Source organism: Strix uralensis, chromosome Z (genome assembly GCF_047716275.1).
Source record: "Strix uralensis isolate ZFMK-TIS-50842 chromosome Z, bStrUra1, whole genome shotgun sequence".
NCBI lineage: Eukaryota > Metazoa > Chordata > Aves > Strigiformes > Strigidae > Strix > Strix uralensis.
This window is the reverse complement of record NC_134012.1, coordinates 102163782-102185499: the sequence shown is the minus strand read 5'-3', so window position 1 is coordinate 102185499 and position 21718 is coordinate 102163782. Positions and strand designations below refer to the sequence as shown.

General features: G+C 44.7%; 1 protein-coding gene across 4 annotated transcripts in view; it reads right to left on the bottom strand.

Annotated features, from left to right (window-relative positions):
* Positions 1 to 21718, bottom strand: part of WDR7 (WD repeat domain 7) — a 133126-nt gene that overhangs the window by 32766 nt on the left and 78642 nt on the right. For all 4 annotated transcript variants that reach the window (XM_074857081.1, XM_074857084.1, XM_074857083.1 and 1 more), the window contains 4 exons: positions 14074 to 14260; positions 2952 to 3069; positions 2036 to 2185; positions 1116 to 1198 (listed from right to left, as the gene is read on the bottom strand). In XM_074857081.1, coding sequence (XP_074713182.1) covers positions 1116 to 1198; positions 2036 to 2185; positions 2952 to 3069; positions 14074 to 14260 — 538 coding nt within the window. The remainder of the gene's footprint in view (positions 1 to 1115; positions 1199 to 2035; positions 2186 to 2951; positions 3070 to 14073; positions 14261 to 21718) is intronic.

Below are 21718 nucleotides of genomic sequence, written 5' to 3'. Positions count from 1 at the left end.
ATTTATTGGTCGTACCAGTTTAATAGTATAACTGGGATATTTATCACAGTCTAAAGATACTGTAAATGTTCCCATTTTATAAATCACATTTTACTATGTAAAAGTGCCATTTTAAGAGCAGACTGGCCCAAGACAAAGACGACCGACGATGCTGAACCCCCACTGCAGGGCAGCGGGAGCCGGCGGCTGAGTCACGGACAAGGCAAGCGCAGGACAGCCACTGCTCTCCTCCTTCCCCACAGTTTTGTGTGAATTCCTCGTTGTTATCTCACCGAGCCGCCCGTCACGGCAGACGAGGAGCTTTCAAGGCTGCCGAAGCCGTTCCCACGGGCCGCAGGGCGGCTCCAAGCCCCCAGCACTGCGCTCTGCTCCTGGCGAGGTTTAATTTCAATTCAATCTCCCGCGTCCGTCCCAAAAACGTTTCTAAAACCTGGGGAGAGGGCAGCTTCCTACCACGAGGGCAAGGCTGCTACTCGCTGCCTACGACAACAATTCCAGAGCACAACCCGCTCCCTCCGGACGCGCCAACCGGCCGTGGCTGCTGCAGGGCGTTGCGGCACGTCACCGCGTGTCTGGGAACACCCCCACGCCCCCCAAACCACACCCGTGTTTTCTGCTGGCACCGTCTTCTTTTTTCACCCCCAGTCTCTTTGACGGTGGTAACTAATTCACCCGGGCAGGTTGTGCCTATGGGAATCGGAACTTGTTCCTCAAGTACATTATTCTCATTTTTGTAACAACAAAGATATTGATAAACCCTTTGGGGGAAGCTGCTCAGCTTGGGTGGCTGTTCCAGTGGGACAGCTAGGACATACGGAGGGGGAACAGCACTGAGCTTTTCATGAGATAACACAATATTTGCCTCTTTTTTGACTTTGAAAAATATCCAAACTTCAGGGAGTTGTTAATGCTTTTTTTCCTCTGATCCACATCTGTCAGATGTGGCAGAAAACTAAAAGCCTACAAAGGCTTATAGGTGAGCTAAAAACACTCTTCCCATTTGCTGTTTTAAGAGGCAAGCATCACGTAAAAGATTGTTTCACTCCTAAGTAAGAAATCTATCCTGCTGGTGCCCCTACAATTTATTTCACAGTATTCTCGGAGGAAGAGCTCACCTGCAGATGGCTGGGAAGCATTCCTGAAGACCCTTCTTCTTAACTAAAGATCCTTCAAGGCAATACATGATGATGTCCATAACCTCGGAAACAAAATCATTTGACATGCTGTATTTTATGTTTCATAATAGAAGTTTTAACAGGCAAAAAAGGAGATTTTTTTTGGGGGGGGGGGGGGGGGGGGGCGGGGCTGACTGCATCTTTGATATCTAACTTTAAAATACAGTTGGGATAGAAGAAACAAGAACTGTCTTGCATATGATAGAGTTTACAAAAGCAATGGCACTGGCAACTGGAACCATTCAGAGTACCTGTAAACAGTTATAAAACAACAAACTGCTGGGAAACAGAAGCTGTGGGAGCTCTAGAAGTAGCTCTGGTGTGAAAACAGCCCCTGGGCATCAGTAGCAAAGTTCCAACCCTAGTACATCATCTGTACCATTCTGCAAAAATATTTGTCAGCACCAGCAAATGCAACAGGTGAAAACACCCGTGTGATCCCCCAGTGTGTTCAAGTACCAGCGCAACGAGGACACAGAATCATCTAGGTTGGAGAAAACCTTGAAGATCACCTAGTCCAACCATTAACCAATACACCGTACCTCCAGCAAATCCTCTTGCTTGGGCTTTTTCCCCAGCAATGCAATTGAATGCAATTTAGATGCAATTTAAGCTTTCAGAGTTCAAAAAAATGGGCTGGGTGGTATAAAATTCTCTTCACACACAAGAAGAGCTTTGAGCAACCTGCTCTAGTGGAAGGTGTCCCTGCCAGAGGCAGGGGGTTGGGACTGGATGATCTTTGAGGTTCCTTCCAACCCAAACCAGTCTGCAATTCTGGCCCACGTAGGAAGAAACACTCGATTTGGCTCCAGGCCAACACCTTACTCACTGTCGCACCAAACCCAAGTTCTCAGCCTTACCTCCACCAGAAGGTCCACGACGTCGGTGGGCATCTTCTCAATGAGTATCTCAATGACTCTCAAGATCTCGCCTTTAGCCCGAGCCAGAGTAGTGGTGTGAATATTCTGCTGGGACTGCGTGTTGGCAGCAAGGGCGGTGTGTCTGTGCACCTACCGAAGAGCAGGGTTACACGGGGCCGCTCCGCTCTCGACACCCTCTGCCTGCGCTTCGCTAGGCTGAACGCTGCGCCTCACCTCCAGACCTACGGAGCAGTTCCCCTGCCCGGTTACTCATCACCACTTGAGCCACTACTGGTTATCCTTGATAGTTTTTAAAGAAGGGCTTACCCGTTTTAAGTAATTCTTAATCTCATAAAACTAAAGGTCAGGATAAACAAATCCCTGGGTCTTGATTACATGATTTTCACATGCTTGAACATCAATCTTTAGGCATTCGACAGCTGCTTTATAACTGGCTTTTTTTTTTTTTTGCCGGTCACTGAACAGGGTCCATCCTGCTGCCTCAGCTCAGCCCAAGCTCCCGCCTGTACCAGCTTCACCCAGACGCCTCTCAGACAGCCCGAGCTCTGAGCAGCGTCCCTTCCTCCGCACCCCCCAGCCCCACTCCCTTTAGTTCCTACTCAACGGGGTCACGCATGCGTTGCTTCAAGAGCACGGGATTTTACACATCGCTCTTGGAAGTTTAGATAACCAGGATGCAACAAATTAAGACAGGCACAACTCCTGGGCCTCCGCTAAACATCACTCCTGTCATAAATTAGGGGTGATTTGGGTACCTGCAGGCACGCAAATACTACACTCGAACTGGTTCCCTTTTTGGGGAGGGAGGGACAATTTGATTCTTTGTCTGTGTTCATGAAGCCTCAAGGCCGGAGGAGGAAAAGCTGCAGCAGCCGAGCCGAGCGGCCCCACTCACCTCCTTGGCGATGGTGGTGATGAAGGCGGGTGGTCTGGCCGTGGCGATGAGGGACAGAGCGTGTCGAGCCGAGCGGGCAGAGTCGGCGGCCGGGCTCAGGGGCAGCCCCATTGTGATGCTAAACGGGCACCAGACAAAGAGGGGAGAAAGAAAAGGAGCATTAGACATATAGAGTGAAAAGATTAGAAACAGCTTATAATGTCAGTTCAAGGTCAACGGGAGCACTCAAACAGTTAGAATATAATGGACTTCCAACAATGAGCAGTGATTAGGAGTCAGGGTGTTCTATCATCAAATACAAAATCGAATAATTAACCATGAAGATTGAAAACAGTATGTGCATCTGTCCAAAGTGTTAAAAAGGCCTTGTTAACAAATTATCTGTATGTGCTGAATACATATCACCCGACCGAGAGCAAACACAGAACGTCTTCCCAAAAATTTATGGTTTATTCTTTTACGACATTTTATTTAAACGCAGGCTGAAAAATACCCTGTTCACAGTAATTCTCCTTAATTCAGCTAAGCACTGGTTACAGGCGAGAAAAGCAAGAAGCTTCTTGAAAACCACCAAATCTATTCGGTTTGATTTTCTTTAGTGCATGACTCAGCCGCAGCAGCACGATGAGATGACAGACAGCCCTGCACCTTATGTCTTCTAATCACTGAAATTATTCGAAAGCTCTTCAGAATTTCTAACACCGAGGTTTTAACTGCAGTTCTCTGAACAACAGCGAGGAATTAACTGGCATCTAGATTTTCCACACGCAACACTTTTATTTGCTATGACAAGATAAATGCAAGAGACAATAAGGTAATAAGTGCCCAGTAACTACATTAAGCAAAAATAAAATCTGGTATTTGGAAATTGAGAGAGTATGTACCTGACAGATGACACATAGGCTAATTTTTGTCTGAAAGCTGTACTACTTTAACTGTCTCTGTTGTACACGTCACAGCAGAGCCCAGTTTTGTCAGGCCAGTTGTACATTATCCAGCAGTTCTACAAATCCAGCACACAGGTACCTCTCCAGGCGAACGACTCTGTGCCTTTAGGAAATCACCTAACACACAGCTGTATCTGATCCTTGCCTACATACAAGAGCAGGGAGTTCAGGAGCACTGAAAGGCACTTGGGCAACGAGGGCGACACATTAGGGAAGAGTGAGGTGCTGGCGTCGACACGCTGTGGGCACACGGGCTCCCTGGGAGGGGACATTGCACCCAGGGAAAGCTGCAGCAGCGCGGGGGAAGAAACGGTGGGGAGAGCTACGGGGAAATCTGGGAGCACGAAATCTGGGATGAATGTGCTCGACAGGGCTTTTCCAGAGGGGAGGGAACACCTGGGAACCAGCGTGTGGTGGGATTAACCCCAAACATTCAGCCTATCCCACAGAGGAAGCTCTGACATGACTATCGCAGCAAGGCAAGAAACCACAAACCAGTTTGCCAGCTCTAAAACATTTTAAAGTTTTTCTATAACAGTCTGATCAATCCTGCTGCGATGACCACACTCCCACCAAGCAGTAGCCCTAGAAGTTTTGGATTTTTTTTAAATGAAAAAGAGACAAAGCAGAAGCAAGGCAGCTTTTTTGCTCACCCCTGGTATCGGTCTGCCGTTCGAGTATGTCGCAATTCTCCGTGGATTTTACTAAGTCATGAAAAATTGTGTTTGAGAAGGCACTGAAAGCCCTCCCCAGCTATCCTTTCTCTTTGTTATTGTACTTACAGATTAAGCACCAACAAGAGCATTAACCTGTAATCAGCATACAGAGGTTTTTCTGTGGGATCGAAGCACTTTTCTGCGTGGGCCCACGGGCAGCAATCGCTGTTCCTGCGGCTGGGAGAGGGAGCGGATCCTCCCGCGCTGCTGCTCCCGACCGCGCGCGAGCCAACGGCGCTAACGGGCCAACACAGAGGCATCGAGTTTTAAAGCCCTTCCAACACCACAGCTGGTTGTATCCCAAGTACATGTGAATGCTAAATATTAACAGAAGTGAAGCTTTTTGTTAAAGCGATTATGTCATTCAAGCGCATGTTAACAGTACGAGATAGCTTTATTACACGAAGATAGATAATATCCGCAGCTTTCGCTGCTGTCCATGGGATTTCAGATGGTTTAATACTTTGACAGATGTACGTGAGATAAAAATACCTTCAATAAAACGAGTATTAGTGCGGTGAAAGAATCTTACGGAGCATGTGCAGTTCCAGAAGCAGCCATCCCTGCCAGGCGCCGAGGAGGGCCCGGCTGGGCGAGCGGCGGCTCCGCACCCCCACCAACCCTCCCCAGCCGTCCCCTCCGAGCGAGGGCCCAGCTCTCCCGCCGCCGTTTCACAGGCCCGTGGCTGGGAGGGAACGTGCCGCTCCAAAGCCCGGGCTGCCTGCGCCGGCTCGGCTGCGTCAGCGGGAGGCCAGCGTGCTCGGGAGCTCGGCATGGTGAGGCACAGCGCCGCGGGACGAGCCACAGCCACGCCTCGAGGAGCCAAGAGATGGGACAGTACGACCAGCAACTGAGAAGGCAATATAAGGAACGCTTCTAATGGACCCGTTATGCTACACTGAGCAGACCTGTCGTCATCCCAACCCTTCAGGCCCCACGCTGGGTGCCAAGAAGGGCTGTTGTGGTTTGAACCCAGCTGGCAGCCAAACCCCACGCACCGCTCGCTCGCCCTGACGTGGGGGGCTCCATTGGACGGGTAAAGGGAGACTCGTAGGTTGGGATAAAAAACAGGTTAGGAATTGTAATAAAACAAAACACTGACAGTAACAGGAAGTACAAATGGGTAACGCACAACACGATCGCTCACCACCCGCTGACTGACACCCAGCCCGCTCCCCGCCAGCGATCCCCAAATACCAAGATCCCGCCATCACAATCCCAGAAGCAAGAGAGAACCCCCCCTTCCCAGCCGCCCCTCCTCTCTACCCTGAGCATGACCTTACACGATAGGGAATATTTCACGGGTTAATTTGGGTCCGGGGCTCTGGCCGTGCCCCCTCCCAGCTTCTTGTGCACCCGCGCACGGGCAGGACGGGGGGAGTTGGAGAGACCTTGATCTCTCCGCAACAGCCGTAAACATCAGCGTGTTATCAGCATTCTGCTCATCCCAGATCCCACACTGAACCCGAAACACAGCACTGTTCGAGCTGCTAAGAAGGAAAATTCACTCTATCCTAACCAAAAGTAGGACAAAGGCAAAGGGCCAAAAGATCTCTTTTTACTCCCCCAGAGCCACTTGGGCTTAGCCCTTACACCTCAGAAGATCCTCAAAGCTCCTTTAAAGCAGAAAGGTGACAGCAGCTCTATGGCAGGCAAGCCAGGAAATAAAAGCAGAGTCACAGAGAACAGTGCAATCGTTCCACACTTCTACCCCTTCAGCACCCCTATGCTCTTCCAAATTGGTAAAAACTGGTTTATCAGGGTCAACAAAGTTCATTCTGCTCTGAAAACAGAGTCGGACACAACCTGCTCTGTAAACAAACAAGGGGAAGGAGAAACTGAAACAACCCCAAAGAACTGGAAATCACGATACACATGTCTCATACCCCAGGCACACCAACCCCCCCAACACAGCGCCAGCGTTTCCATCGCGCCGTGCCACAACGCCCATGTCATCCAAACCCAGGGGACTCAAAGGGGAAAGCAAAAGCATCAGGTCATGTGTTCAAACTCCAAAAATATTCGGGTTCATCTGCCTATTCACCGTGTGACATGAACATTTGAGAGCTTCTCTTCTTTCAGGCTAAACCAGAGAAATTACCTTCAACAGAGGTTACTCTGATGTCTCCTATCCCAGACTTTACAGTGACGTTACCTGGAAGTGAGACAGGAGGAAATCCACGTTTTTGGAGCCAGGATGGAGAACACAAAATGTGATTTTTTTCCCCACAACACTTCAACAAGAGGCCACATGTGCAAATGTAAGAGAAAATAAGCAGGACACGGCACTTCTGCAGATGCACTGACGCTCTCCTCTGGGCACTGTTTGAAGGGGTTCCTCCTCCCCTGGGCTCTTCTGCTGAATTGGTTTGGTGAAGAGTAACAGAAGTTCACAAACCCAAGCAGCCTATTGCAAAGTCTTGATTTTGTAGAGGATTTAGGTAGCATGTGGTAACTGAATTACTTATTTAATTTTTCTTGGTTTTGAGAGAGAGAGGGTGTCTACAGAGCACAGCACATTCTCTTGATTTCTTTAAGTGTCTCGAAAAATAATTCTATATGCAATATTGGATTTAATATTGTGAAAGCTTACAAACTGAGTACTTTGCAACAATAACTTCAGAGTGGTTAAAGCGGGAGTTCCCTGCCAAATTATTTTTCTAAAGTAACAACAAGATGAGGTATGGATCGATCACCATTTTACAGGCCTGAGTTCATATAAATACAAACCAAAGTTTATTATAATTTCCTATCTCCTCACCACGACTGTTTGCATTAAAATTACTGAATTTGAAAACTAGTAAAGTCTCTGCAACAATAAAGACGTCCCTGTTGGCCTTTTACTTGTAAAACCATATTTGAGTATAACTTTAGAAATGCTGTAGGGATGCTACAGACCAAGGTGATGAACCAGGGAAGGGAGGTACCAAAGTCAGGCTTTCAGAGGGGCTCATTATCTCCCAAAAGCAATCAAACCCCCAGCGCCTCACTACTTTTTTCTCTAAAGGGTTTCTGCCAGCAGTGCTTTTCCTTACAGGGTGCTTGGCAAAGCGTGCATTTCCCTGAAAAGCAACAGGCTTTTTTTTTTTTTTTTAATTCAGGAGCAGGGCGCAGCAGTGGCAGTATGTGGGCAGGATTAACCCCCTCCTGGGGCCAGGCCAGCTGCTCCGCACGTCCTCTTTCATCCCTGCGAGACGGGACAGGCACGCCGCTCCCAAACCCAGAACAAAACCAGAGCAGATGCAAAACTAACACACAGAGGGAAACGCTGGCTTTCACACCCAGACTTCTGTTCTTGTATTGATGAGTTTTTAGGGCTTCTGCACATCCAGCAAGAGTCGGCAGCATGTGTTGTCCCTCTTGTCCTCATCCTGGCCCCTGACTTGCCACCGCACTGCGAGCAGACATCTGAGGAGTCATTTCTGTACGCCCAACAGACAAAATGGATGCAGCCTGGCCTGCAAGGCATACCTGTAACACCAGAGCCTATATTCCACCTGCAAATGACAGTAAAAAGCTTTATTGCTGCAATGATTTGTGCCTTTTTGCTCATTTCTAGAAGGCTGATTCTCAGTGGCCACTAACCTGCGTCGGCAGGGAATGCTGCTCTCTCTTTTCCCAAACCCATCACCAACTTCCCCCATGCCAGTAATCTGAATATCTTGAGTTTTTTGGGAAACAATATGCTATTTGAACAATGTTTTCAATGAAATCTAGACTTTTTTAATAGATAACTTGTTTATATTATTAGCACAAGTTATCACAATTTCAGAGTAATGTTCGTGTACTATGCAACAAAAAAAATAAGGAAGTTGCATTTAAAAAGCTGATTTTTAAAACAAGTGGAAAACATCAAGCTGCCTGGGAAGAGCTGTAGGTCATACCTAGGTTTGGATGGCGATGAACAGAAAACGTAGCCATCAGATTTCTGCATTTCTTGACTTCCATAAAACAAACCCAGATGAAAAATTCATGGGACTAAGAATGTGAAATTTCAGCATAAAGGGTAATGATCGTGATTAATATCTCTTTGCTACCTGGGCCCACAGAAGGCAGCCGAGCACAGACCCAGCTGGTCACGCAGAGGTCCGAGGGGACCCACAGGGATCTTTTGAAGGGTGTCGAGACGGGGCCTTTCAGGGAAAGCCGCTATTCTGCGAAAGGGACTTTCAGCCCCTTTTCCCTCCTCCGGCTGGGGACTTTGCTTTGATGCTCCGAGGTCAGCAGAAGGGAGAAAAGGGAAGATGGGTATGTCCCGTCTCATTTAACAGAAACCTCTCCGTCAGCAGACTTCGGAACGACTCCTGTCTGTCTGGGCAGGCTCGCAGTGCTCCCCACGGCACCAAGGCAGTGAGCATGGTACTCCTCTTCCTCCGCCTCCACGAGAGGCCGCGGTGCCGAGGGACCCCTGCCCGATACAACTGCAGCTCATCGAGGCCCAGCTCCAGCCTCCTGGAACCCAAGGGCTAAACCAGAACGGACACGGACACAAATCCCTGTGCTTTCCAGGTTTAAATCATCTCTGTAGTGGCAGCATGTGGTAGTTTGCCACATCACCTCGAGGACCAAGTCCCCAGCTCACATTTCTCCTCTAAAACCCTCAATTTCAGCAGTTTTTTAGGCTATGTTCTACCGTACTTGAAAACTAGGGATGTCCGTGCTATATATCCTATGGCTCCACAGAGAGAATTGGTAAGAACACAAAAGGAAAGTTTTCCACTAAACACAATTAAAACTAAAGAGATTTAGCTAATTATTTTAGTACACACACATATATAAAAACACATGGATCGATTAGAATGCAATTTGCTAATTTTGGGATATTATATCATAACCTATACCAAACTGTAGCTCGTAATCCAAAGAGCAAAAATAATGGACAGCAACGATCCCTACTATCATCCATGCCAAGAAATCAAAGCCTAATAAACGCTAGAAAAAAAATACTCTTAATCCTCGCAACTGAGTGGTTTCATTTGGCATGGCAGGCCAGCACGGCATTACCTTTGGGGACTTGGATGAACTGGGAGAGTGGAGGGGTTATAAATACCAGAGTTTTGGATAACAGCACAGATATTTATTCAATTCAGAAGGGAAAAAGGAAAAACACTGGTATTTTTTCTGGTCAATACATGTGAAGTGATTTTTTTTTTTTTTTTTAAAGCAGAAGCTTGACATAAAAGCTCTTTCATAAAATGTTCTTAACATGAGGGAGAGAAGCCAGGCAGCTGTGCGCTGTTATTGTGTACACGGTAAATCAGGCACAAAAAGGGGCAGCTCAGCAGGGCACCGGGAGGGTGAGATGCACACTTAACCCCCTGCACACATTGTTGCTCTATTTCTTTCCATCTTGCTCTGCCTGCAGTCGGTACTGTATCTGTCATGAATGTAACAGGCCATTTTCAATCTAAATCTTGTTATGGATTAATAAGCAAACACTTTCTCGCTTATTATGCAATTTATCATGATGAAAATTGCATTGGGCTCCTCAAGGCTACATGCTGATACATTCATTTATTCAGTGCTCCGTGGATAGAGAGCCATACTAATCTTTATGACAGCTAAGGATGTAATCGCAAGATGGAAACGACTTTCTGCAGAACAATGTTCGCTTGGCTTCTCTAAGTCTGTATTTACATACAATAGGGCTTTGGAGATCCTCAGCCGAGGTAAAATGTTTTGGTTTTGTTTTGTCACACTACATGAAATCATTGGAGTTCAGACAAGGAACAGTATTAATCCAGTTTGTACATATTTCTCCATTAACACCCCCCCAACACATGGCCATCAGTCATTCTTTACATTGTAAAATTAAAACTGTTGTCTAAGATGGGTAATAGCTGTGTTAGCGTAACGTAAAAAACTCAGAAACCTTAAACACCCCCAAGATGGATAATAAAACGCATACGTGGTATTAAGACAACCCTGGCCAGTTCCTTATTGCACGTAGCAGTTACAATGCACGTCTTTATAAGCAAACATTTGTAAATACATCTGTAAAGTGAAATTTATTCCTCATAGAGCAGTTTTCAGAACTGTAAGATGTGAAACTGAAGGCCAAGGTTAAATGCTACGGGTGTGTAAAAGTGCTCGTGGCACTAAATGTTGTGACAAGCAAAAGAAATTCTTGTCTAAAATAGAAAAGTAACTGAAAATGTAAATACATAGTTCAAACGCCTGACTAATCTCTAATTAGAAGGGAATTCCACAGTTTCATATAGTGAGACACAGAAGAACAGTGTTTACTGGGATTCAGCAAACAACACTCTTAGAATAAAACAAAAAACTGGCTGTTTAAGATTTTTTTTTAACACCTAAAATACCATTATTACTGCAGTGCTGTAAAGAACAACATCTGTGAGGTAAGCACCCCCCTCCTTGCGCCAAGCACACCGTTCTACAGGTAGGGGAATATCCACCTGACCGCTGAAGCCTACTGCAGCGTTAAAGGAGTTTGTGAGTGCTGCAGACATTTCCTTCCCCTTTCACGAAAAACCCTCCTCTCCCACACGCTTCAGGAATCCCCCAGAAAGCTCCACAGACATCACAACGCCATCAAGCACAACGTTACCTGCTGAAAAACGAACCTCTGCGTTTTTTGGAAAGAAATACAGTAAAATTAATACCGAAATAATCAATTATGATGACCTTGGCAATTTCAGATACTAGATTTTTTTTTTTCTCCTAAGCAAAAACCTTGCAAAGAAAATGTCACAGACCAGTCAACCGTCCTCCTTTAGGAATGAAATTGTTTCCCCATTAACGAACGGTTTATCAATTCCTGAGTGGTTTACAGATTAACTCTTAAGGAACCCCACTGATTAAAATAGCGTGTAGAAAGCGTTACGTAAATTAAAAATTAAGCAGGAAATATGTTTAAAAAAAAAAAACAACCCTAGGGAATATTCACCCAGGGCTTGGGATGCTAGACTTGGCCAGCACTGGAACGGCGAGTGGTGCAGAGCAGGAAGGCCAACGGTTTGGATTCCATGGGGAAACACCCCTTCAGCCCCCTTCAGCCCATTGCAAACGTGGTAACAGCCTGGGCGCTTAAGAACATAAACTTGTTTAACAAAAACGTGCTGAGGCTTTGTTCGAAAAAACATCAACGATTCCTCTATTTTATGGGATGAAAATTATCATTAAATTTAAATATTTTTAGTAACAGTCATTTTCCAAGTGGATGTCCGCAGACCTTATTAATGCTGCAGCATTAATTCATACTGGCAGCCAAATAAATATGAAATTTGTATTTGCTCAAGGCAACCCTCTACCTAGAGCAGGAGCTACATGTTTTGTCTGTCCTGACTGGGGTCTAATTTCCTCCTGTGCAAGAGCCGTGTGCCTACGAATGAAAAATCCTGGCTCAGCAGCACTAATGTATATTCACTTATATTTTTCAAGGTTTTCCATTAAAAGCAGGAAGCTTGAAATAGCTTTCAAAGCCAATTACATAAAGCATAGTATCATTGTTTTATTCATATAAACAGCCTACTGTGGTTGCTCCTTATAGTGACTATTTTTCTCTACTTATACATAGAAATCAGAGCCTCCCCTTTGGCACATTTAAGCAGCTTACTTTCTTTTTTATAAAAACTAAATACTGAAAATATTGTTTGGATAGAGATTTAGAATAAATTCCAGATGAGATGATCAATTTTACAACAAACAATAATAAAAATAAGGACTATATTGCAAAACCCTTTCCTGTGCAAATAGTCCTGTTGTCATTAATCAGATTAATGGTGTGAGTAAAGACTGTGAGAATCGGGGCCCCACTTGAAATTTATTACATTTAGGCCTCAGATCATAAAATTTATGGATACTCAACAGAAATGCTACTCGTGTCCTGTGACGCTGCACACATTAAATAAATCCCAAGCACTAATATTCAAGAATCCCATTATCTTAAAAGATAAAAAAAAGGCAAGATGCTACCTTTATCTCACATGTCATCTTAATGACTCCACTTATGCATTTAGCCATAATTATTTGTTTTAGCCGTAATTACTTGATGACATGATTGATAGTCCATGGCACTATCAAGTGTAATAACTTGTGTACATACCTGGGTATACATAACTAGAAGTTGTACAATTCTAGTAAGTTTTAAGAAATGGAACAAATAGGCACTTACAGTTCCATGCACAAAAAAAAAAATTAATAAACAGTATTACATTTGTGCTGTGCATTTGATGTCAAAGTACCAGAATTCATCGTGAAATCTGCCCCCCCCCCCCCAATTACAGATACCTAATTGAAATAAGATTTTATTTCACGGAGGTTAGAACAGAGGCACAAGACAGCATACCATATAAATCTTGATTTAGGACACTTTAATAAGTTGTTCTCTGACCCTAGAGACAGGCTGTGGTCTACTGAGTTTATGATTTCTTAGCAATCCTTAAATCTACAAGTTACCTTGCTGCTATTAATAGAGATGCTGTTGATAAAATAACTACCTTTTCCAAAATGCACTTTCCGAAACAATTCACACCCTGACAGGACAGCTTGTACAACAATGGGAAAAAAATAAATCCAGATATTCAGACACACTGGTGGCAAATACCTTTTGAAAATACTATTTTTATAGTTAAGAAAGGGTAAAAAAAGATACGATGGTAAAGACAGACAGACAGACGTATTTTAGATATAATGTTTAACTCACTTTTCTCAAAATTACTGGCAATATGACCAGAAGATTAATGCTGCAGAGCCCCAGGCAACGCCTACCAAGGGTCTGGGGTGACCCTCAGCGCCACGAGAAGCTGGTACCGTGGTGCCACTGCACACCAGTGAGCGGATCTCTGATGCCATGGCTAAACCCTCTCCTTCCCGAGATCACCCACCTGGGACTGCAAACCCAGCCAGACTAAAGCAGGCTTGAAATTGTAATTTGGATGGTACCGGTTCAAATGCAGAACTTGAAACAGGGACATTCCTTGTCCCACCGTCTCGCCAAGCACCACAGCTCTCAGGGTTTGAACCAACCACTGGAAAAACCTAGAACTGAAGGAGGGCCTCAAACATTCATCGACACTGAAAATCTCAAGGAGAAGCTGTGGCCTAAGCTAAAAAAATGAAATTAAAAAGGCAACAGAAACTTCTCTGGGTGTGCACCCACCACCCAGGATTACTGGACCCGAGACAATGCTGGACCCTGGGGTGGTGATCTGGATTGCTTTGACTCTCTCTCTTTTTCTTTCCTTTCTTACTTATAAGAGACCCCATTGCTTATTATCCTTTTCCAAGTTGAAATTACTCTCTACAGCAAGTAAAACATTTTAACGAGTCGTTTGGTGTCGTTTCACCTTCATTTAACCCCAGGGGATCACAGAACCATTGCGATTCTCTGGGCTTCCAGTCCAGGTCCTGGCCACCAACCACTGGAAAACCCCAGATCCGCGGGTCGGAAACGACACAAGTCAACGTTTGGAAGTGAATCAAGGCGCTACCTACTTCGCCAGCTGCTTCTCGGCGTCGGCGCAGAGCTCCAGAAGGCCCATCAGCACGGCGGAGACGTCCATGTAGGGCTCCCAGACGGTGAAGCCGCGGCCGATGAGGTCGATGGCGGTTCTGCGGATGGTGCTGTGCGCGGGCAGCTTGGGGCTGGGCGGCTGCAGCAGCAGGAACGTCAGCGCCTTGCCTGCCGTGCAGAGGGGAGACAAGGGCACGGTGAGAGCGGCACAGCCCGGCGCGGCGCGCAAGGCCTTGCTGCTGAGCTACACCAGGACGGGAACCTGCTCCTAAGTCACCACGCTAAGGGCTCACCTCAATGAGAACGCGCAGAGGCTTACACCAGATTAGAGGTGTGTACCCCGTTAGCCACGCTGCGACCCCCCCAGTCGCTGCCGACGAGGATTTTAAATCGTTCTCAGGGGCAATGACGGCCAGTTTGTGGCTGGAACACGTCAGGCTACATGGCACAGCGAGCTGAAGCAAGCAGGCCCAAGCCAATATTGTCAGTGTTGAGTCTTAAACATGTATTTTCGCTATAAAAGGAATTGTACTAAATGTATTTTTGGAAAAAAGGGTAAGAAGTCTCCATGCCTAAATATTTCTGCCCAAAAACTGTGCAAAAAGAGAATAAATCAAAATGATTTGATGACGAAATGATAAATCAAAGCAAAAATGATAAATCAAAGCAAAAATGATAAATCAAAGCAAAAATGATAAATCAAAGCAAAAATGATAAATCAAAGCAAAAATGATAAATCAAAGCAAAAATGATAAATCAAAGCAAAAATGATAAAAAAATTCTCCCTTCAATAGACACTTGTTAAAACCCTGAAATCTGTAACAAAATTAACATATAACAAATAAAGTCTTCAGAAGAAAAAGGTACATCATTTTGAAAGGATGTCTAACAAAAACAAGCTTAAAAGATGAAACTTGGGGAAGGATCAGTGAAAACAAATCTCACTGAGATTACACTCTCATCAGTATCCCTGGCTGCAGCTGGCAGCAATTCACACGAGAAACAGCAAAACCAGGTCACCGAAGTCACCAGAACTCCACCAAAACAACCCCTTGTTTCCTTCCTTGCAAAACTTCCTACCGCAGCTCCTCACGCCAGGCGTGTCGGGATTAGGAATGCTCTGTTTGGGAAAGGGAATCAAATTATTCGTGAAGCCTCCGCAAAGCTCTGCCTCGGGTTGATGGTTGGACTGGCGGATCTTCAAGGTCTTTGCCAACCTCGATGACTCTGGGATGCACAGGGGGAGGTTGGTTGGGACGGCTCCTGCTCCCAGCACCTCCAGCACCACGCCTGGGTCTTGCGCTAAGGAAACACCACTCCCCTCCACGTACCTGGGCAGAAACCTCCCTGCCGCGGGCCCACAAATAAGTTGAGAAGAGTTGCCTGAAAGTTCATAATTTTCACCATTCCAGGGTCGCACCTCAGTAAATGAGCATGACACATATAAAAAAGAAATTAAAACTGAGCATCGGCTCTTAAACAGAAAATTATTTAGTCCGTTTTTTAACAGACCCACTGCCAGTCATGTCTCACACATCTTACACATGAAGATTTTTTTTTAGTTATGATGATGATTATTAGGGAAGCGGTACCCTCAGGTTTTGGGGCAGCCACACCGTTCCCCCACTGCTGAGTGGGTAGAACAGGCAGCTCTGGGGAAAGGGGGAAAGTGCCCGGTGGCGGGGGAGCCCCCGGAGCCCGACGCTTTCTGACCGGTAACTGTTTTTAAAGAATAACCAGGAACTGCTGGACATGTCGCCACCTTTGAAGGACTCAGTATTTGGTGGTTAAGGTCAGTTAGAGATGTGAGCTCAAACATTTCCCTCTTGCAGCTGAAGGAACTGAATTTTGGGTCATTTCTGTCACATTTGAGTGTCCTGGCCACGCAGTTTCTGTTAAAGAGACTCTGCATCAGCACTGTCCCCTCAGGTCCCCTCCTGAAAACAAACAAGAGCTGGCAATGATCCCCCTCCTTACTGAAAGCAGCAGCAGGATCTAGAATTACAAGACAAGTGAATCTCCCAAATTCAATATTCAAATTCATATTCAAATTACTCTCGTGATGGCGGCAGAGGGTGCTGGCTGGGGTTGGGGGCTCTGCCCTGCCAGGTACCCGCCGCATCGCCTCCCCTCCCGGGGGCCGCACACGGGACTCAGGCACTTTACTCTGTCACCTCACAGACTGGTGTCCATCCTCATTAACTCCCCCCCCCTCCTCCCCACAACGCCTTTTTTTTTTTCTTTTAAAGAGAAAGATAGCTTAAGGGGGTCAGGGGAAGAGAGAGAAATGATGTCCTGAACAACTTCAACACACCTGAATTCTGATCCAGGTTCTGCATATTGAGGAAACTTGATTAATAATTTCATTTAATAGACTGGTTTTTTATCAAAATAATTACATATATATAAATGTGTAGGAGGGCCAAAACAAGCAACGCTTCCAGATAAAGATAATTTATCATTATCTCTACATAATTATTTGTCACCTCTTAATAATGTTCATTTAGCTTGCTATTGTGATAGAGACGACCTATTGATTTTAACAGGCTTTTCTTTAGTTTTCAGAACTGTCCCCCGTTTATTAAATAAACCGGCCTGTCATATTAAGCACTCAGAAAAGCCAGCAGCTGACATGCTCTTCTAGCCCCTTCACACGACGCCCTTATACATGTGCAAAAAAATCCCTGAAAGTTTCTTCCTGAAGCGCATGGCAGGCCACGAAGCTCTATTTTGTGTGAATTTTATGTCTCAAATGTAAGAACCTTATTAAAAAGCGTCACCACTCAAACATGACTACGATGAACCACGCCCACCTTTTTCAGGGGAATCCTCCCAGCATTGCTCCTGCTGACACCTACCTTGTGTAAATTGAGCTGAAGAAAAAGATGAACTAAACAAAAGTCATTCTGCTGCCCGTTTCTCAGCCCGGACATCTTTGTTTAAGCTTTGACTGGGCTTAAACGAATGAATTAATATTGACAAAAACATCAACTAAGCTAATGAGTTGTTAGTTAAGGCAATAAACATGTCACATTAGAGTCAGCGCAGTAAAGAGGTAATTAGCCCTGGAAAAGCTCTGCTGATTGGGGCTGCGGAGATCCTTTGCTCTTAACCTTTGCGCCCACGATGCGGAGCGGGACAGGGAGCAGCACCTTCCAGCAAACCTACACACTCGTGCCGCCCACAAACGGGCGAGAGAGTATCTATTTAAAGGTATTTTAGTAAAAGTTGGGGCCAACACGGTGATGTGACAGAAAAGAGCCTACCAAACCAGAATGCAGCTTGTGACTGCGCTTCAGCTTTCGGATGGGCTCCTCCATTCAGTGCACACTCAAATTGCTGTAAGCAGGGCGTGTTCTCTTTCTTGCTGGAAATCTAGACAACATCACACTCTTTAAGCAAAAAATTAAAAAATCTGCCCTGGTAAAAACTAAGTTTTGATGATTTATACATACCTTGGGTTCGAAAAAGTCAGTGAGAAACAAACCCACAAAAGCTCTTTTCATTAAAAATTAGGGTACAACTTACCAGACAGAATTACTTCAAGCAGTAACTTAGCTCAGGAAGTGACATTCCTATATAAATTTGTATTAAAATATAATTTGGCTCCAGCTGGTTTATTCCACATTGGTACACACATGCCACAGCATATGGAAATAAGGGGAGCAGTGGAGGTGAGGCAGAGCGCAGAAGGCACCTCGTTAGCACAAGAGTTACCAGGAGCACCCAAACCAGGCTGGATTTTTCTCAGCCAGGGGAGAAGGATAAGATTTTTAAGATTTTTGGACACCTGCATTGAAATGCTTTCAGCATTTAGGATAGAGCGAGCCAATCTGCCAGTTCTCTGAAACTATTTCTATACCTCCCGACGGGAAACACCGCAGGCGAGGGCAGGCAGGTACCCCATGAAAAGCTGTATCCAGCAAACAGGGGCCCCGGCCAAAACCTCCCCACTTCTTCATGTTCTTACCTGAACGCTGGAGTCTTTGCTCCTTCTGTCATTTCTATTAATGAAAATGTGGTAAGAATACTAAAGCTTATCAGTTATTTTCAACGCATATAGCCCCTTGGATTTCTAAAATGTCTTTCCTTGCTGAATCTCAAGAGCTTTAACCATATTACATCAGTCAGCATTGTTAGCCCCATTTTGCCGATAGATTTAAGAAAATTAAATAATTTTCTCAGGAAAATCAATAGCACAGGCATGAACGAGACACTGATAACTCTGATTCCCATTCTCATAATTTGCCATGAGATCAAGTTCCAACTAAATAAAAATCATGGACTCCCAAGAATATGATTTAACCTGCTTTGCATCTTTTTCTGATTTTATGAAAAAAAAAAAGTGAAGAATCATAGCTCGAATTTTTTTCAGTCTCCCCTTTTTCCCCATGTCTGTGGGCATAATGTTTTTCTACAAGAAATTAGCCCAAACTGTGACCCTTTCTGGATGATTTTTTCCTGATTTGATGTATACCTGTGCAAAATGTCCACAGAAAGATAAATTTGGATAGCTGGGTTAGAAATCCACATCCCTTAATCCCTTCCTACTTCTAGTGCAGTGAATTTTTATTACGTATGTTCTCTCATCTTTCAGACAGGTATAAAATCAGAGGATAGTTTTAGGCTTAAATTAAAAATGAACTGGTCATATTATTCGAAGAATTTTTTCTAAAGACCTAATGATGAAAAGATTTTTTTTTCAATCACACTCATTGTCAAATTTCCTAATTTTTACAGAATTCTTTTTCGCATTTTTTTTGGCCTTTAATGTAACTCTGACAAATTTTTTCAAGTGTACTTATGCTAGGAAAGACCTCCTTTTTGCTGATGACCTCTTCGAGTCATTTAAGTACCATTCTTGCAACAGGTGCAATGCCTGCAACTTCTAAGGGAATTTCAGAATAAGTAGTTTTTAAACATTTATTTTCAAAAGTACGGTCTTAGAGTATATTAAGAAGCTAAGAAGTTACTGTGCGTGACAGTAACGAGACTGCATTTCATTCAAAGTAAAAGACAACTTGGAATTAAATTTGTCTTGCTCCAGCTTCGCTCTTCTGAGGGCTGAGGGCCAGCCCCCTGCCTTACTCAAGTATTAAAGTATCAAGTAGTAATACAGTGTTGAAAAATACTAGAGAAAGGTAGTTCCTGCTTATTAAGTCAGTAAATTTAAATTATTTGAGGCTCCCATTAGCTGAAAAAAAGAGCAAGAGTTGGGATTAGCAAAAATATACATTTAAAATGACATTTATGACTCGCTGTAAGTCCTTTTTCTCATTTATACTGAACAGGTGAATGTTTGTAGATGTACAAGCGCTAGGAGCCGGGTAACTGGAGCGGGGCAGCGGAGCTTGAGCAGCACGCTGGGGCCTCCCACCCGCGCTGTGGCTCTCAGCCTCCCCAAGGGAGCAAAGTTTGTCCTGAAATTTGTAACCACCTCTTGGGGTTTTGAAAGTTAAAGGCTGCCTAGTTGAATGTGTTTCTGCAGCACATTGGTGCTTTACTGGACAGTTAAGACTCCATTTTTTAACAACAAAAGATAAAAAAAATAGGGTTTTTTGCCTCACATCTGATCTGAAGGGAAGTGTCCTCCATCCACTTTGAAGACTTAAAAACATCAGAACTGTTATTTAATCTTAAGGGGAACATTTTCTCCATGTTACTTATCTATGCAAATTCTGGAAATTTAACAGCGGTTTAAGGGGTCAGAATGTCCAATCCCAGATGCAGTAAATTCCCAGCATTTCTCTTAAACAGCGTAATATATATTGCTTTTTACGTTAAGAATATCCATCAGTGGGGCCAGACGAACGCTGCCCCTAAGCTGTTTTACAATTCTGTAAGACTTTGCATAATTTGTTAGGAAGGGAGACAAAGGAAAAAGAAGAAAGTGTTTGTAATAGCTGGTCTCCCAGTCTTTTCTGGCTAACTCTGGCCTAGTTAAACTGACCTAACAATGCCATTTTTCTTCCTCTCAAAATCTGCAGTGGGGGAATCAAATGTGAAAGCAAGATCAATTCTGTTCCAAGACAGTAAATGAGTTTTAGATCAGACTTGTTTCAATTTATGGAGAGAACCCAACTATGCTGGCTTAAATGCATTCTTCCTCTAACTATGAAATTATATTACAGTGCTATAGAAAGAGTAAACTACCATTATTTTAATCCAAAATTTGTTTATAATCTAGCAGGAAGGAGAAAGCCAATATGACTCAGGTCATAACTGTACATTAAACTTTGTATTTTTATTCCTGTTAATTGCATAATTCCATTAAACCACGCTATTTATTTTAATCTAAATTATATAATGTTTTCTAAATAAAGCTATTTCCATAAAAATGATCATCCATTTCATAGGAAGTAGCTGTTTTTTCCATCACAGTGCTGACCAAACTAGTTGTGAATCTCAGAAGTTTCCTCCTGTTACACATAATTGTGAGCAAATTTTTTTGAGCAGTTTGGACAGACCTAAATGACAGTGGAAGATGCACAATATCAGTGAAATAAGTCAATGCAACGACTTGCGGGAGTCAGGGGGGGTCACAATTTCACAGAATCACAGAATCGTCTAAGTTGGAAGAGACCTTGAAGATCATCCAGTCCAACCACCAACCCAACATTGACAGTTCTCAACTACACCATATCCCTAAGCACTATGTCAACCCGACTCTTAAATACCTGCAGGGATGGGGACTCCACCACCTCCCTGGGCAGCCCATTCCAACGCCCGACTACCCGTTCTGTAAAGAAATGCTTTAACCACCTCCCCAGCACCAGTGGCCGATATATAAACGTGCCCGTACCAACAATGATGGGTGTTTTATTCTCAAGGGCTGCAAAGCCACGTGAGCAATACAAAAATCTCAGGGCAGTCAGGCTCTTTGAAGTTGCCCCTTTCTGGCCAGGCGCTGTCCCCCCACAGGAGCCCGTCCCCTCGATCTGGGCAGCACCCCTATAGCTGGGGCTTGGCCGCAGCCGACAGCATCATTGTCAGGCTCTTTACAGGGCAACCCTGTAACTCATTTAATCAGATTTATCTCTGAATAAAATGAAACTCGAGTGACGGGGCGCTGCTGGAGCAAGGGGTGATGTTTGCATGTACTTGAGTAGTTCTGAAGACAAAAATCAAAGCTCTCCAAAGGCCAGGACGTAGGGTAAAACCAGCTCATTTTCTTTTTGGCTATTGCTGCACATTTTGAATTACAACCTGTTCAAGTCATAGCTTCAAACAAAGACTCTGGCAATAACATCTCTTATGCTAAACTGGTAACTACAGCAACGGGAAGACACCCACAGAAGCAGCGATTAGTTTTCCAACACGCAGATCTCCGAACCAGCACCCCACGGCTCAGCCCTATGCCGGTGCTGCCGGATTGTTTCCCAGGCAGCGGCTAGCTGTGTTAGACAGCTTGAAACTGTACTCGCAGACAACTGCGGGGCACGCAAGGACTAGCTGAAGGTCTGACTGAAGGAGTTGGGTCTCTCATCCCCGGAGAAGAGAAGGCTCCGGGGAGCTCATCACAGCGCTCCGGTGCTTAAAGGGCGGCTACAAAGAGGACAGAGGGTCTCTCGTCACAAGGAGCCACGTGGAGAAGACAAGGGGCAGCAGGTACAAGTTGCAGCATGA